The sequence below is a fragment of the Salmo salar genome, chromosome ssa06 (genome assembly GCF_905237065.1).
Source record: "Salmo salar chromosome ssa06, Ssal_v3.1, whole genome shotgun sequence".
Classification (NCBI taxonomy): domain Eukaryota; kingdom Metazoa; phylum Chordata; class Actinopteri; order Salmoniformes; family Salmonidae; genus Salmo; species Salmo salar.
Window position 1 is genome coordinate 72,538,732 of NC_059447.1, and position 18,247 is coordinate 72,556,978.

Here is an 18,247-nt window from a genome sequence, read left to right on the forward strand (position 1 = left end):
GCTTGGACCAGTGTTTCGCAAACTTGGTCCTGGGCCCCCACTCGGATTTACGTTAATGGGAGGGGATGAGACCATAGGCAAATCTACAGGTTACGCATCCTCCTGGAGAAAATAACCTACTGGAGATAGATGAGAGAAACCTCCATAGAAACAGCATAGGACATAAATTCATGTGGATAAATGATATGAAGCATAAATGGTTTGAGGATTGGGGATGAGAGAATGGACATTTTGTACCTCAAAATGATACCCTTACCCATTTTACACCATCAGAACCACCAATTGTCTTGCCGTGAAACATTGACATTCAATTTCCCTGCTTTGTCTGGGTCGGTGTGAGCAATTTCCTAGATCAGTGGTTCCCAAATTGAACTCAGTCCGGCTTTCAACTTACTCTTGAAAGTTGTAATAGTAGAATGCAAAAGGTGTCATTTAGAAATTGTGTAGTGCATCATCAGTTCCTCTTGTCATTGCAAACCTTAGAGAGCTATTTGTCCAATGCTGGAAGATGTGACATTAGTGCTAGTACGAACTTGGACCCAGGCGCAGAGAAACACAGCAGGCAGAGGTAAGGGTAAATCCAGAAAATGTACTTAAGGTCTTCATAGCAAAACAACAAAGCAAGGGCACACAAGAACACAGAACAAAACAGGAGATCTGAGCAACTGGCCCAGTCCACAGAGAAACCTGAATAGTCATCTAGCAGGTGATCCAAATAAGCCCAATCAGGGTCACCTGGATACTAGAAGTAACCCAAGGGTGGTCTCCAGCGGCAACCTCAGGTGTACACTCAAGGGAGAAAACCTGACCTGTGACAGGACCCCCCTCAAGGAACGGCTCCTGACGTTCCACCAGGGGTAGCTGAACGTCGACGGAAGTCCGAATGAGTCCGGGGTCCAAAATGTCCCGGGCCGGAATCCAGGAACGTTCCTCAGGCCGTAACCCTTCCAGTCCACGAGGTTCTGAGTCCCTCGCCGGAACTGACGACTGGAGAGGATGCGTCGCACCGTGTAGGCTGGCTGTCCCGCAATCATGCGAGGCGGGGGTGGAGGCCGAGTGGCCGGAACCAGAGGACTGAACACCACAGGCTTGAGTCTGGAAATGTGGTAGGTGGGATGAACCCTCATGGACCGGGGAAGACGAAGACGATAGGCCACTGGATTGATGCGCTGTAGAAACTTGAATGGCCCAACGTGCCGGGGAGCCAACTTTCTAGATTCCATGTGTGGAGGCAGATCCCTAGTAGACAACCAGACCATCTGGCCTGGACGCAGGAGGGGACTCGGGTGGCGATGACGGTTGGCCTGTCTCTGAACCCAAGCTGAGGACCTCAGGAGCGCATAACGAGCCCTCTTCCAGGTCTGGCGGCAACGAGTGATGAGGCTTTGAGAGGAAGGAACCATCACTTAAAATCTCCTGATCTGGAAACAGGGGGGGACTGCTAACCGTACAACACCTGGAATGATGACAGGCCAGTGGAGGAACACTAGAGAGTGTTGTGTGCATACTCCACCCAGGGAAGGTGCGGACTCCAAGTGGCGGGGTTTGCGGACACACAGCACCATAAGGCGGTCTCCAGATCCTGGTTTACCCACTCAGTTTGACCGTTGGACTGAGGATGATAACCTGAGGACGGACTGGCTGATAACCCCACAAGAGTACAGAATGCTCTCCAAAATCTGGAGGCAAACTGGTTGCCCCAGTCGGAAGACTCTGTCCCGAGGAAGTCCGTGAAGATGGAAAACATGCTGAATGACCAGCTGAGCAGTCTCACGGGTAGATGGTAGCTTAGGCAGCGGAATGAAATGTGCTGCCTTGGAAAAGCGGTCCACAATGACCAGGATGACCGTGTCTCCCTCTGAGGATGGAAGGCCCGTGATGAAATCCATAGAGAGGTGGGACCAGGGTCGAGAAGGTGTTGGCAGTGGATGAAGAAGCCCCAGAGGCTGCTGACAAGGAGTCTTGTTCCGGGAACATGTCGGACTGGCAGCCACAAAGGTCTGAGTGTCCGCCTCCGCCGAGGTCCACCAAAACCTCCGCCTCAAAAACTCTAGCATTCGCTGCCCTCCCGGATGAGAGGTGAGACGCGACGAGTGATCCCACTGAAGTACCTTGGACCGTGACCCAAGAGGAACAAACAGTCTGTTAGTTGGACAGCCGTCTGGAACTGCCTCCCTACCTTGCACCTCCCTCAGTACAGTCTCTATACCCCAGGACACCAGCGCGAGGATGAGCGACCTGGGGATGATGGATTCAAGTGAGAGAGGGCATCCGGACTGGCGAGAGAGGGCATCCGGCTTCACGCTCTTAGACCCCGGACGGTAAGATAATGTGAATCTGAACCGAGTGAAGAAGAGAGCCCAAAAAGCCTGTCGTGGGTTGAGGCGTTTAGCCTCCTAGATATAGACCAGGTTCTTGTGGTCAGTCCAAACCGTAAAGCGATGTTCCGAGCCCTCCAACCAGTGCCGCCACTCCTCCAAAGCCAGTTTGACTGCAAGAAGCTCCCGATTGCCGACATCATAGTTCCTCTCTGCTGGAGTGAGACGCCTGGAGAAGAAGGCACAGGGATGAAGCTTTTGGTCTTTCACCGAGCGCTGAGACAGAACCGCCCCCACCCCAACGTCAGAGGCATCCACCTCTACCACGAAGGGAAGAGAAGGATCCGCATGAACGAGAATGGGTGCAGAAGAAAACTGATGTTTCAGGTCCTGGAACGCCTTCTCAGCAGCAGGGGTCCAGCATACATGCCTAGCCAAGCCCTTGGTGAGCGTTGTCAACGGCGCCGCCACAGCACTAAAGTTCCTCACAAATCTCCGGCAGAAATGAGCAAAACCCCAAAAACGCTGAACTTGCTTGACCATGCTGGGTCGAGGCCAGTTGACCACCGATCCTACCTTTTGGGAGTCCATCAGTACACAGCCCTGAGACACGATACACTCCAGGAAGGAGATCTGAGGAACGTGAAACTCACACTTTTTGGGCTACACAAACAAGTGATGAGCGAGAAGTCTGAAGAACCTGGCGGGCATGTTGGACGTGTTCAACCATGCACTTGGAGAAGATGAGGATGTCATCCAGGTACACAAACATTAACTGGTGAAGGAAGTCGCGCAGCACATCATTAGCCAGGGCCTGGAAAACAACAGAAGCATTAGTAAGTCCAAACGGCGTGACCCGGCACTCATAATGTCCATTAAGGGTGTTGAACGCTGTCTTCCACTCGTCTCCCTGTCTGATGCGCACCAGACTGTACGCATTCCGTAAATCCAATTTAGAGAAAACCGTAGCTCCCTGGAGTCTCTCAAAAGCTGATGACATAAGAGGAAGGGGGTAACGGTTCTTGATGGTAATGTTATTTAAACCCCGGTAATCGATACAGGGACATAATCCCCCATCCTTCTTCCCAACAAAGAAAAAACCCGCTCCTGCAGGTGAAGTGGATGGAGGAATAAAAATCAGCTGCCAGCGCCTCCTTAATATAACTGTTCATGGCTGCAGTCTCTGGACCTGAGAGAGAATACAGCCCTCCTCTCAGAGGAGTGGTAACGGACAGGAGGCCGATGGCAGAATCGTAGGGCCTGTGAGGTGGTAGTTTGCTGGCCCTTTGTTTTCTGAACACCTGACCCAATTCCCAGGAATCCCGAGGTACGTGGGAAAGATCAGGTTTGTCATTCCCAGCCAGTGGAACAGGAGGATCAGGAGTCTCCAGACAAGCAGGACCGGAAAGGTGTGGAGAGAGCTGCTGGCAGGTGAACTGGCATGAAGGATTCCATCCCAGAACTCTTCCCGAAGGCCAAGCAATTTGAGGATTATGGGTGGAAAGCCACAGATGTCCAAGAACCAGGGGAAGCTCAGGAGAGTCCACCAGATGTAACTGGATAAGCTCCACATGGTCATCCAGAACTCGTAGCTGAACAGGCATGGTGAGATGCTTCACCTTCTCAGACCATAGGGGTTGACCATCCAGCGCAGTGACCAACAACGGAGTGTCCAGCTTAGTGAGTGACAGCCTCTGTTGGTGAGCTAACGTGCAATCCAGGAAACAGATGGTAGCCATAGCCGAATTGAGAACCCTGATGGAGTACAGGACAAGGAGGCCCAGCATACGGCAGTGGAACAAATGAAGAATGGACTCCCTCAGCGGGGCCCGAAACACTGGAACCAACTCGGGACCCCTCCGTCCTCTCATGACGACGTTCCCGAAGCCGGTTGTCAATCCGGATGGCCAGAATGATAAGCTCCTCCAGAGTGTCAGGGTTGTTCCGGGAAGCCAGTTCATCCTTGAGAACCTCGCTGAGTCCGTTCAGAAAAACTGAGTGAAGTGACTCTATATTCCAACCGCTCTCAGCGGCGACCGTCCGAAAGTCAATGGCGTAATCAGCTACACTCCGGCTGCCCTGCTGAAGCGCAATGAGTCTTTGAGCAGCGTTCCTGCCACTGATTGGGTGATCAAAAACCCTCATCTCCTGGGTGAAGCTTTGCCAATTAAAACAAATGTCTGATTGCTGCACCCAGATGGCCGTGGCCCAGGCCAGAGCCCGCCCTGAGAGCAAGGAAATGACATATGCTACGCTCGGTGGGAAACGTTGAGGCCTGCAGCTCGATGACCAGCGAACATTGGAGCAGGAACCCACGACACCTCCCAGAATGCCCCTCATAGCGCTCTGGTGCTGGGAGAGGAGGCTCCCGTGGGGAGGAAGGCGATGAGCTGGTAGGAAGTGGAGGGTTAGAAACCACCACAGGTGCAGCAGCAGTTGCTCCAGTCTGTCCCGTCTGCAGAGTGAACACAAGAGTTCCTAAATCCTCCAACAATGTCTTCAGCCATGCCTCATGGCGACCAATCACTGTTCCATGTGAGTGAGAGCCGACTGTAAGTGGTGGAGCTGAGTGTCCCTCGGACGGCAGAGACATCTCTGCTGGGACCATTTTGAGGCTCAGGTCTATTGTGACATTAGTGCTAGTACGAACTCAGAACCAGGCACAGAGAAACACAACAGGTAGGGTAAGGGTAAATCCAGAATATTTACTTAAGGTCTTCATTGCACAACAACAAAGCAAGGGCACACGAGAACACTGAACAAAACAGGAGACCTGAGCAACTGGCCCAGTCCACAGAGAAACCTAAATAGTCATCCAGCAGGTGATCCCAATAAGCCCAATCAGGGTCACCTGGATACTAGAAGTAACCCAAGGGTGTTCTCCAGTGGCAACCTCAGGTAGTACACTCAAGGGAGAAAACCTGACCTGTGACAGAAGGGGGGGCCTGAGTGAAAAGGTTTGAGAACCCCTGTTCTAGATCACCATCCAGCTGAATACAGAGGACTTCCAAGAAATGTTTCTCTGCAGGCCATGCCGTGTTACCTATGTACCTCTGCAGGCAATGCCGTGTTACCTACGTACCTATGTACCTCTGTAGGCCATGCCGTGTTACCTACGTACCTATGTACCTCTGTAGGCCATGCCGTGTTACCTACGTACCTATGTACCTCTGTAGGCCATGCCGTGTTACCTACGTAGTCAATTGCATTGATAGTCAATTTCAGATAGAAAAATAGATTGGGTGTCTGTGGGTGTGAATGTTTAAACTTTAAACAAAATTAGTGCTGAACGATTAACTGAAAAGTTGGTTATTTTTCAGTTTTTAAACAACTAATTGACCGATGTCAGTTCAATTATTTGAATTCCAATTCTCAATGCCCCAATTGCGTTGCAGTTTCTCTAGAGATAAATCAGATCATGTCTGAATTGTGAGATGTAAGTAGGGAGTTGTAATTTCCAACAGACCAATGTTATACATAATTATCACGTTTTCAGCGCTAAACTAACTACAATGACCATAATCCATTGCACACCTGTTTCTTTTAGCCTGCGACATAAAGGCATGAGAATGCCTGATCAAAAGGGTACTTTGAGAGCAATTGCTTCACGAGGTATTTATGGAGGGCCTAGTTTCTGCTAGTTCTTCCTTTCAATTCAGACCTAGACAACCAGGTGAGGGGAGTTCCTTACTAATTAATGTCCTCATCAATCAAGTACAAGGGAGGAGCAAAAATCTGCAGACACTTGGCCCTCCGTGGAGTTTGACACATGATCTAAGTGATTGTTGGTATTTAGGAGTATGCCTTATTTATTTTGAAGAACTACTAAAATGGTGATTTTCTCAGACAGCATAGGCAGCAGCTTTATAGAGAGGAGATAATAACTTGGAATGAATTAATAAAATCAAATTGAACAAATGTAATATACACAACAACTGAAGTATTTTATTTAAAAGTAAAGTAATGTGAATAAATGGTTAATAAGTCAGAAGCAGTAATGGGCAGTCACTACCACCATGGGACTTTCCTTACTTGTTTTATTCTGTGTAGTTACACAATTCAATCCACATAATGCATTTAATGTTGGGTTTTTTTCAAGATTGAAACCGAAATCGTGATAATTTTTTTATAATTGAACTGAGACTACCTCAAAAAGCAGTAGTCGCTCAGCCCTATACTAAATTAAAATCGCAGAGCAGTTATCAAAAAACATTATTTTCCGTGTTATAGGCTATAAAAGGCCTGGGAAAGTTGTTGAAAATAAAATCAGAGGGACTTTAGGCCACTTTGGTGAATTTGAGAGGCGTGCAAAGACATGTTTTTCTGCCTGGCCCCTCCCCCCCTCTCTCCCTTGTGCTAGCTTGTGGGGGGCGTATTCATTATTCTTTGAGAGATACAGCTTTCCATTGAGAGATACAGCTTTCCATTGAGAGATACAGCTTTCCATTGTGAGATACAGCTTTTGATTGAGAGATACAGCTTTTGATTGCAGATAGATAGAACCATGCACTAGGCCTGACTGTCTGCCTGGTGGCCGACCTGCATACTGTGCCCCTCCCCTCTCTCTTCCTGTCCCTGGCTCGCTATGAAAGTGCTTATTTTCTCAGAAAGTCTCCTCCGTTTCAAAAACACTGAATCTTAGGAGTCGACTCAAAAAAAAAATCACCATTCTGCACTAACTGTAATTTTTATTCAGACATTTGGAACAACACAAATAAATAATCATAACATTTGAAACTATATAAATATAACAATATATACAAAAATAAGAAATATCAAAAAGAAGTAATAAAGACGAATAGAAACAAATTTGTGTTGATTTGGCACTCGAGCATCAATACATTACCCATCCCCCAACACTGTAAACTAAGAGTCATGACTAAACCAATTCACCTTGGTGGTGTGCAGACTGGTTTTATATTATTCTTAATGATTTCGCACAAACCAGAAAAAAATTCTACAATATGTCTGTGAAACTATATATTCGCAGTATTATGAATGAATTGTGGTTTATTTGGTAGCATTTCGTAGTGACTGATTTTACTAACTGCATTAGTACTGTACAAAAAGTTAGAGGTGCGCTATTTGATAGATTCCCCCACTCCTCCTACCTTGGGTTTCCAGTGGGTAGACCTGAGGTCAACCTACCCCCGCCCCCACCCCATCTCGTACTTCTGAGTGGCAGTACTAGCCTGCCTAGCTCACAAACTAGAAATCAGGGAGCCCACTCTGACAAGGTTAATTGACGCACAGTCCCACACGGTGACAAGATATCATTGACGTGACGTGCAAATGAGTGCTAGAAAACCGATCTCTCAAATGTCACCATTAGGATTTTGTTTTGTGCGGGCGCCCCGACAAGTTACCGCCTTAGGTGGGTGCCCATGTCGCCTATACCTAAATCCGCCACTGCGTCCAGGAATCAATTATTTTGGAGTCCACTCTACACTATGTGATCACAAAAGTAGTGAACTGTACCTTTACTACTCCTGTATGAGTGCACCTAAATAGCAGCATCCCCCACCCCCATATAGTTTTAATGTAAAAAATGTGTGTGTGTGTGTGTGTGTATGTTTATATATATATATATATATATATATATATATATATACACACACACACACACACACACACACACACACACACACACACACACAAAGTTGAAGTCAGAAGTTGACATACACCTTAGCCAAATAAATTTAAACTCAGTTTTTCACAATTCCTGACATTTAATCCTAGTAAAAATTACCCGTCTTAGGTCAGTTACGATCACCACTTTATTTTAAGAATGTGAAATGTCAGAATAATAGTAGAGAGAATGATTTATTTCAGCTTTTATTTCTTTCATCACATTCCCAGTGGGTCAGAAGTTTACATACACTCAATTAGTATTTGGTAGCATTGCCTTTAAATTGTTTAACTTGGGTCAAACGTTTCAGGTAGCCTTCCACAAGCTTCCCACAATAAGTTGGGTGAACTTTGGCCCATTCCTCCTAAGAGAGCTGGTGTAGGATTGAGGTCAGGGCTTTGTGATGGCCACTCCAATGCCTTGACTTTGTTGTCCTTAAGCCATTTTGCCACAATTTTGGAAGTATGCTTAGGGTCATTGTCCATTTGGAAGACCCATTTGCGATCAAGATTTAACTTCCTGACAGATGTCTTGAGATGTTGCTTCAATATATCCACATCATTTTCCTACCTCATGATGCCATCTATTTGTGAAGTGCACCAGTCCCTCCTGCAGCAAAGCACCCCCACAACATGATGCTGCCACCCCCATGCTTCACGGTTGGGATGGATGTTCTTCGGCTTGCAAGCCTCCCCCTTTTTCCTCCAAACATGAGGATGGTCATTATGGCCAAACAGTTCTATTTTTGTTTCATCAGACCAGGGGACATTTCTCCAAAAAGTACGATCTTTGTCCCCATGTGCAGTTGGAAATCGTAGTCTGGCTTTTTTATGGCGGTTTTGGAGCAGTGGCTTCTTCCTTGCTGAGCGGCCTTTCAGGTTACTTCGATATAGGACTTGTTTACTGTGGATATAAATACTTTTGTACCTGTTTCCTCCAGCATCTTCACAAGGTCCTTTGCTGTTGTTCTGGGATTGATTTGCACTTTTCACACCAAAGTACGCTCATCTCTTGGAGACAGAATGCGTCTCCTTCCTGAGCGGTATGACTGCTGCGTGGTCCCATGGTGTTTATAGTTGGGTACTATTTTTTGTACAGATGAACGTGGTACCTTCAGGCGTTTGAAAATTGCCCCCAAGGATGAACCAGACTTGTGAAGGTTTACACATTTTTTTCTGATGTCTTGGCTGATTTTCTTTTGATTTTCCCATGATGTCAAGCAAAGAGGAACTGAGTTTGAAGGTAGGCCTTGAAAGACATCCACAGGTACACCTCCAATTGACTCAAATGATGTCAATTAGCCTATCAGAAGCTTCTAAAGCCATGACATCATTTTCTGGAATTTTCCAAGCTGTTTAAAGGCACAGTCAACTTAGTGTATGTACACTTCTGACCCACTGGAATTGTGATACAGTGAATTAAGGGAAATAGTCTGTCTGTAAACAATTGTTGAAAAAATTACTTGTGTCATGCACAAAGTAGATGTCCTGACCGACTTGCCAACATTAACAAGAAATTTGTGGAGTGGTTGAAAAACTAGTTTTAAATGACTCCAAACTAAGTGTATGTAAACTTCCAACTTCAACTGTGTAATATATATATCTCACACTACCGTTCAAAAGTCTGGGGTCACTTAGAAATGTCCTTGTTTTCCATGAAAACATGCATGAAAAGAGTTGCAAAATGAATAGGAAATAGTCCAGACGTTCGTTCACAAGGTTATAAATAATGATTTTTCATTGAAATAATAATTGTGTCCTTCAAACTTCGCTTTTGTCAAAGAACCCTCCATTTGTAGCAATTACAGCCTTCTAGAATGCCAAAGGTCTACTTGTCAATTTGTTTAGGTAATCTTAAGAGATTTCATCCCATGCTTCCTGAAGCACCTCCCACAAGTTGGATTGGCTTGATGGGTACTTCTTACGTACCATACGGTCAAGCTGCTCCCACAACAGCTCAATACAGTTGAGATTTGGTGACTGTGCTGGCCACTCCATTATAGACAGAATACCAGCTGACTGCTTCTTCCCTAAATAGTTCTTGCATAGTTTGGAGCTATACTTTGGGTCATTGTCCTGTTGTTGGAAGAAATTGGCTCCAATTAAGCGCCGCCCACAGGGCATGGCATGGTGTTGCAAAATGGAGTGATAGCCTTCCTCCTTCAAGATCCCCTTTACCCTGTACAAACCTCCCACTTTGCCACCAAAGCACCCCCAGACCATCACATTGCCTCCACCATGCTTGACAGATGGCGTAAAACACTCCTCCAGCATCTTTTCATTTTTTCTGTGTCTCTCGAATGTTCTTCTTTGTGATCCGAACACATCAAACTGTCCATAACACTTTTTTCCAATCTTCCTCTGTCTAGTGTCTGTTCTTTTGCCCATCTTAATCTTTTCTTTTTATTAGCCAGTCTGAGATATGGCTTTTTCTTTGCAACTCTGCCTAGAAGGCCAGCATCTCAGAGTCGCCTCTTCACTGTTGACATTGAGACTGGTGTTTTGCGGGTACTATTTAATGAAGCTGCCAGTTGAGGACTTGTGAGGCGTCTGTTTCTCAAACTAGACACACTAATGTACTTGTCCTCTTGCTCAGATGTGCACTGAGGCCTCCCACTCCTCTTTCTATTGTGGTTAGAGACAGTTTGCGCTTTCCTGTGAAGGGAGAAGTACACAGTGTTGTACGAGATCTTAAGTTTCTTGGCAATTTCTCGCATGGAACAGCCTTCATTTCTCAGAACAAGAATAGACTGACGAGTTTCAGAAGAAAGTACTTTGTTTCTGGCCATTTTGATTCTGTAATCGAACCCACAAATGCTGATTCTCCAGATACTCAACCAGTCTAAAGAAGGCCAGTTTTATTGCTTCTTTAATGAGAACAACCGTTTTCAGCTGTGCTAACATAATTGCAAAAGGGTTTTCAAATGATCAATTAGCCTTTTAAAATGATAAACTTGGATTAGCTAACAACATGCCATTGGAACACAGGAGTGATGGTTGCTGATAATGGGCCTCTGTATGCCTATGTGGATATTCATAAAAAAATCTGCCGTTTACAACATTAATGTCTACAATGAATTTCTGATACATTTTATATTATTTTAAAATGGACAAAAAAATTGCTTTTCTTTCAAAAACAAGGACATTCTAAGTGACCCCAAACTTTTGAACGGCAGTGTATATATATATATATATAGATATAGATATAGATATATATATATATATATATATAGATATCATATCATACATACTGCCGTTCAAAATATATATATATACACACACACACACACACACACACACACACACACACACACAGCCTTCGGAAAGTATTCAGACCCATTGACTTTTTACACATTTTGTTAGGTTACAGTCTTATTATGGATTAGATTAAAATAGATTAAATAAAGAAAAATACTCAGCAATCTTCATACAATACCCCATAATGACAACGCAAAAAAAGGTTTTTCGAAAATGTTCCAAATTTATAAAACCTGCCAACAGAAATACATTATTTACATAAGTATACATTTTGCTATGAGACTCAGAATTGAGCTCAGGTTCATCCTGTTTCCATTGATTGGACATGATTTGGAAGGCACACACCTGTCTATATAAAGATCCCACAGTTGACGGTGCATGTCAGAGCAAAAATCAAGCCATGAGTTCGAAGGAATTGTCCATAGAGCTCTGAGACAGGATTGTGTCATGGCACAGATCTGGGGAAGGGTACCAAAAAATGTCTGCAACATTGGAGGTCCCCAAGAACACAGTGGCCTCCATCATTCTAAAATGGAAGAAGTTTGGAACCACCAAGAATCAACCAAGAGCTGGCCGCCCGGCCAAACTGAGTAATCCGGGGAGAAGTGCTTTGGTCAGGGAGGTGACAGAGCTTTAGAAGCACTCCACCAAAGATGAACGGAGCAAAGTACAGAGAGATCCTTGATGAAAACCTGCTCCAGAGCGCTGAGGACCTCCAACTGGAGAGAAGGTTCACCTCCCAACAGGACAACGACCCTAAGCTCACAGCCAAGACAACGCAGGAGTGGCTTCGGGACAAGTCTCTTCATGTCCTTGAATGGCCCAGCTAGAGTCTGGACCTGAACCCAATCGAATATCTCTGGAGAGACCTGAAAATAGCTGGGCAGCCACAATCCCCATCCAATCTGACAGAGCTTGAGAGGATCTGCAGAGAAGAATGGGAGAAACTCCCCAAATACACATGTGCCAAGCTAGTAGCGTCATACCCAAGGCTAAAATCGCTGCTAAAGGTGCTTAAACAAAGTACTGAGTAAAGGGTCTGAAAACTTATGTAAATGTGATATTTGAGTTCTTTATTTTTAATAAATTAGCAAAAATGTCAAAAAAAAATTGTTGCAATTTTAGAATAAGGCTGTAACCTAACAAAATGTGGAAAAAGTCAAGGGGTCTGAATACTTTCTGAAGGCACTGTATGTGTATGCCTGTGCGTCCTTGCTTGCGCACATCTGTTTGTGATTCTCCCCATTACTGTATGTAGATCAGGGTTGATGGGGGATGAATAGCATTCACACTACTGTCAGACCAATTACCTGTTGGTACAATTCTGCAAACACACTGGCCCGGAGACGGTTGGAAGAAAGCACCATGATTAAAGCCTCACAACATTGTCTGGTCAAACTACTGAATGTCATCTGACTCAGCCTCCAAGTAAATGTATGTATGTATGTATGTGTATGTATGTGTGTATGTGTGTATGTGTGTATGTGTGTATGTGTGTATGTGTGTGTGTGTGTGTGTGTGTGTGTGTGTGTGTACAGAAATGAGACAGAAGGATAATAAGGCTGTGTGACGCTCCCCTCTCAGGATCCCTTCTTCCCTCCGTTCAGTGTGAACTTGATCTCAAAGCTTGACATTTCTACTAGCAAGAGCATCAAAACCCCACATTAGCAGCCATTTCACCTTGAGATGCTTCATTCTTCCAGGGAAAAAGAACAAATAAATCTCTCAGGTTCAGACACCGAAATTACCAATTAAGTAACAAAATTGGCTTTCAAGAGAAAAATGTGGGGAAATGGTCTAGCAGGAAGTTGGTTATTGTCAAACTTCAAGTGGCCACTGAAGGCCTTGAGAGATCAGGTAGTGTCATGTGCTTATGAGAGTAGAAACAGGCATAGAGACTAAGGTCAGAAATACATTTGAATGGGGTTGGATTACGCTTTTAAGCCTTTATTTGATCAATTAAGTAAACCAAAACAAGTGACTGCATTGATTAGCCTCTTGTAAAAAAAAATTAAAAATTAAAAGAGCCTGCTAGGAGGACTAACTCTATAATATCTCTGAACCCTCCAAAAGCTGGCTTCCACAGCAATACAGGGACAAAAAAACCACACTTTCTGCCCTTAATAACTGCTTCAGGATCAACTCTCCTTACCACAGTCCTACTAGCCTACACATCTCAGCCAAAACCCTCATGTGCAGTACTCAATAGACAAGACATGCTGACAGGCTCATGGCCGTTCCTATGGCAACTGGTAGAGGAGAAGAAATTGTGAGGACTGAGGGTCCAAGGAGGACTATCTTACCCACGATGCCATAGGCTGACACAGCTCTGGACAGACCTGAGGAGCCCTTCTGGCCCATCTTGGTGCGGTTGCCCAGATCCAGACGTCCCAGGAGCTCTCTCACCTCCTGCTGATTGTAGACATGCTGTGGACAAGAGGGACGTATTGTTAATAGTGTGCTTCTGGATTCTTTAAAACTGAGCTTCTGGCTGAGACAGGTGCAAGCAGTAGAAACAGTACATCCCATAGACATCTTGGGACTAAACTCCGGCTTTGGTCAATATTTGTTTTTCTGTGCTAGCGTTTAGATTTCAGAACACTGAAAAACATTTCTAACATTCATTCTGCTGTGATCACAACATAACGCCGCAGACAGTACATCCATTCCTTCTGCAGAGAACAGAACAGTACATACTGTACCAGTGGAGGCTCCTCAGAGGAGGAAGGGGAGGACCATCCTCAGTGAATTTCATAAAAATATAAAGTGAAACCTTTAAAAATAAGTTATCCTTTTTAGATAAAACGACACTAACTATATTCACATCATCAAAAAATGTATTAGAACACACTGTTTTTCAAAGAAGGTCTACAATAGCCTCAGCAGCACTCTGTAGGGTAGCATCATGGTGTAGCCGGAGGACAGCTAGCTTCTGTCCTCCTCTTAGTACATTGACAAAACCTAGAAGGCTCATGGTTCTCACCCCCTTCCATAGACTTACACAGTAATTATGACAACTTCCAGAGGACGTCCTCCAACCTATCAGAGCTCTTGCAGCATGAACTGAAATGTTGTTCACCCAATCAAAGGATCAGAGAATGAATTTAGTACTGAAAGCATGAGCTACAGCTCGCAAGCACTGCAGTACATAAAATGTGACAAGTAGTTGACTCAAAGAGAGAAAAAGGCAATATTTGAACAGTTTGGAAAAAAAGAATTTCTTCCAAAATTAAGGAAAAGCAAGAGAGAGAGAGCGAGATATATTTTGTAGTATAGTCAAATTGCAGATAGCTAGTTTAGCCTACTCAAACACCCGGCTCAAACAGAGAGGGATGTGTGGTGGCTAATTTCTGCATTATCAAATGAGGAGAGTTACAAACTTCACACCAGTCAGAGTTATACTTAAAACTACATCTTTAATAATTAAGATGCTTTTGCAAAAGCACTTGACTTTCAATGATGCGCTCTCTAATGAACCATTGAAAAGTGACTACACAAAAGTACAAAGAGCTTTTATAGCCAAGATGCACCCCTTTAACGTACATGACGAACTACAGATCTTATGAACAGTTCAGAAAGGTTAAGTTTTGTATGAAAGATATCTATAAAACATAGCAGACAGCAACTGCTGTATCAACAGTGTTCATTGTATAGACCAGTGTCTGGTCCTCCTTTCCAAACTGGAACCGTCTCTCCCTGGTACGGTATAGAACAGAACCATTAGCTCATCCAATGGCATAAATCAATTGACAACTCTAGATACTCCCATCTCAAGTAAACCCCCTCTTGACTCCACTCCTGGACAAGCTCACTGAGGGGAGTGAGCCTCTATGTCATACACTATCCCAAGATAAGTGCAACATCAAAGAGGACATACAATGCTCCAGACACGGCCATACACCTTCCCCCAATGCCAAAGGAGGGAGTGACTTGCACACAGACATTGTGGAGACAAGTAATTGGTTCCCCATTAATCACGCCATCCCTTCACATGGTTTAACAGATACATTCACATATGACAAGTATCTCACATAAGAGAGACATCTCACGCCTCGATCCCGACTAGTCTCCCAGTCCCTGCCGCTGAGAAACATCCCCACAGCATGATGCTGCCACCACCATGCTTCACCGTAGGGATGGTGCCAGGTTTCCTCCAGATGTGAGGCTTGGCATTCAGGCCCAAGAGTTCCATCTTGGTTTCATCAGACCAGAGAATCTTGTTTCCATTTTTGTAATTTTTTTTGTCACTCCAATATTACATGAATACACATTAGGCAAATGTATAGAATTGCAAGACAATTAGCTTTAAAACTGCTAAATGTTCTTTGCACCCCATGACAAAATGAATAGAATTACAGGAAATAAGCTTTAAATCTGCAAAATTCTCTCCACCAACAAGAGGGGTGTGAACAGTTTGTGTCGTGAACAGTGCTTGTGCCCACAGAAATAGACAGGGCACAGGTTGTTCCAATGCTGGGAGGGGGCCCAGAGTGAAGAAGTTTGGGAACCCCTGATCTACAGGAACAAATGGGAGGATGATGATGGATGGAAAGGGAGCTCACCAGTGGACACTCTGTACAATAATAACAAACCAATCAGAATCCTTATCATTCTGATGAGAACAAACAAATCTCATCCACTCTCATACACCGTGGTAATGACTGACTGCAGGGGATGAGTGATAATGTTCAGTCTCTTAAACCTTCATCAGCCAAATCTGTCACCCATACACACTTAGGACCAGGTGACTGATTGTACAATTTTCCCTGAGGGGTGCTGTACAACAAGGGCAACGGTCGCTGCGACTCTAAAGCAGTGGTTTGACGTGCAGCAACTCACCTTATCATCAATAATCGCCAGGTCCTTGGGCTCAGTGCGGTCGATTTTCAGAACACGGTGTTTGGTTTGGGCGTGATTGCTCCCCACAAGGAAATACCTCTGGAATCAAAGAACACATGAAAGTGTGTGATTACATGAGACAATAAGTACATCATGGATGAAACATCAAGCCTCACTCAACAGCGGGATGAAAGCAGTGCTTTGGTCGATAGAAGATGAGCGAAAAGTACAATTTAAAAGTGTTTTATACAAGACATGCTTTTCTTTTTCATGCAGGACTTTTGTCACTAACATAATTAAGATGCTACATGAGTCTCTTTCTTCCGACCCTTATGTGTTTCTATATTGGTGTGAGATTTGATGTGGGGACGTCCAGTATGAACACGTTGATGGTACAGTCTGGAACTGAGTTAATTCTGTCCTGTTCTACCTATCATCTACACCTCTGTGTTGCTAATGTCTGAACATGAGTGAGCCAATGAAAGGGGCAGGGCTGACCTGAAACTCTTACAATGTAGTCAATGCTGGCTCTTTACAAAACGTGTTCCTCAAACCTAGGCCATCCTGCTGAGATCCATAGCGTTTGCGCGCTTTTGTTCCAGCCCAGCATTAACACTTCTGATGCAACAAATCAAGTTGATGATCAGATTATCAGTTGTTTTAGTATGAGGACCCATCTGTGTCCATCTTCTGAATGCAGCAGCAAGTAACTTTGTGTTGTAAAAATGTATATGTTCAGATGTTACAACATACTCTTACCCAAACTGGCATACCAGACACCACCGCAGCCCCGACAAGGCAGGGGGGCCCACGAGCTCTGGGGCCCCATGCGCCCGTCATTTAAGTAAATGTTTTTTATTTTTATACAATAGTTGATATTAACCCTCTAAAAGTAATTAGTACTTCAGTGAACGAATGCCATAGTTAAGGCTACGACGGCACCAGTGCAATGAGTGTGTTCAAAAGCACATATCAGACCGAGAGCCTAATGTTTCTTAGGTAGTCCTTTATGATTTTTTTTGTTTAGAAAATAATTTCTCTGTAGACGCGAGAGCTACAGGGATGGTAAATACAGCTTAATTGCCATAGCAATCGGTATGCATTCACTACTGTAAGTCGCTCTGGATAAGAGCGTCTGCTAAATGACTAAAATGTAAAATGTAAAATAGCAACATCAGTGAAACTGGGCAGAAGGGCGTTGTGCTTCAAATACAGCAGTTCTGGAACATCTGTAATTGAGCTTATCATTCACCTTAATTGCTGCCAGATTATAATCCAATTATAATATTTAGCAGACAACAGTTCTTGCGGACTTTAACAAAAAAAAGCTGTTTGCAATTTCATTCATACTGGTGAACCGGCATTGGAGTTGTGTGGTTGTAATATCAACAGTCCCTTATCTCTGGTGTATCTTGGCATGCATCATTCAAGACTAAGTTTAAATTGTGTGCAGCGCCATGGACAAATAATGCACAATGTCCCAGGAAAGACTTTCTGGGTTGGCAATACTCAGTATAGAAAACAGTCGGTCCCGCAACCTGGACCTACAGGCCTTGGTGAAAACATTTGCACACAAAAAAAATAAATGAGGACTTCAGGAGACCAGGGAAGTCTCTCAATTTGGATCTAATTTGATTTCATTTACCTTGAATATAGCAGCCCATTTGAGTAGGCTATTAGCCCCACACAACCCACTAAGTTCAACAAAAAATTGTGGCTGAATTTATCCTCAAGCTAACTACTTTTTTCCTTTATTTTCTGTGTAATAAAATGAAATTTAAAGTTTATTAATAGCAGCTAGATACAGTATATAGCTATAGATCGTACACTGCATCATGAAACAACCACTAGTAAGCTATTGTTTTGAGGGTAGACTGACTTATTTGGCATTAAAGGACTGGTTTTATGCACAACAACTTTCTATGGAAGCTGGGAGAGAGCATGAGGATGGCTCATGTCATGCAGGTTCAGGTAGCCTAGACAGGAGATATATTATATAAGTATGCTGTTGCATCAAACATTTATTATTCAATCTGCAATGTTTGAATTTCCAACTTTAATTACTGAACAAGTATTACATCATTGCCACCAGTCAGCATTTTAAAAATGGCAGCATTGTGACATGGTGTATAGTTTCGTGAAATGTTAGGCTTAACATAAGAAAACTACGGGCAAAGAAGCCTACCAATAAACATGTATCCATT

The 18,247-nt window shown here is 44.1% G+C and overlaps 1 protein-coding gene across 1 annotated transcript in view; it reads right to left on the reverse strand.

The window, feature by feature from the left end:
• Positions 1-18,247, reverse strand: part of fig4a (FIG4 phosphoinositide 5-phosphatase a) — a 106,184-nt gene that overhangs the window by 86,762 nt on the left and 1,175 nt on the right. Inside the window, exons 3-4 of the mRNA XM_014205487.2 lie at positions 16,044-16,142; positions 13,508-13,631 (exon numbers count right to left, since the gene is read on the reverse strand). Coding sequence (XP_014060962.1) covers positions 13,508-13,631; positions 16,044-16,142 — 223 coding nt within the window. The remainder of the gene's footprint in view (positions 1-13,507; positions 13,632-16,043; positions 16,143-18,247) is intronic.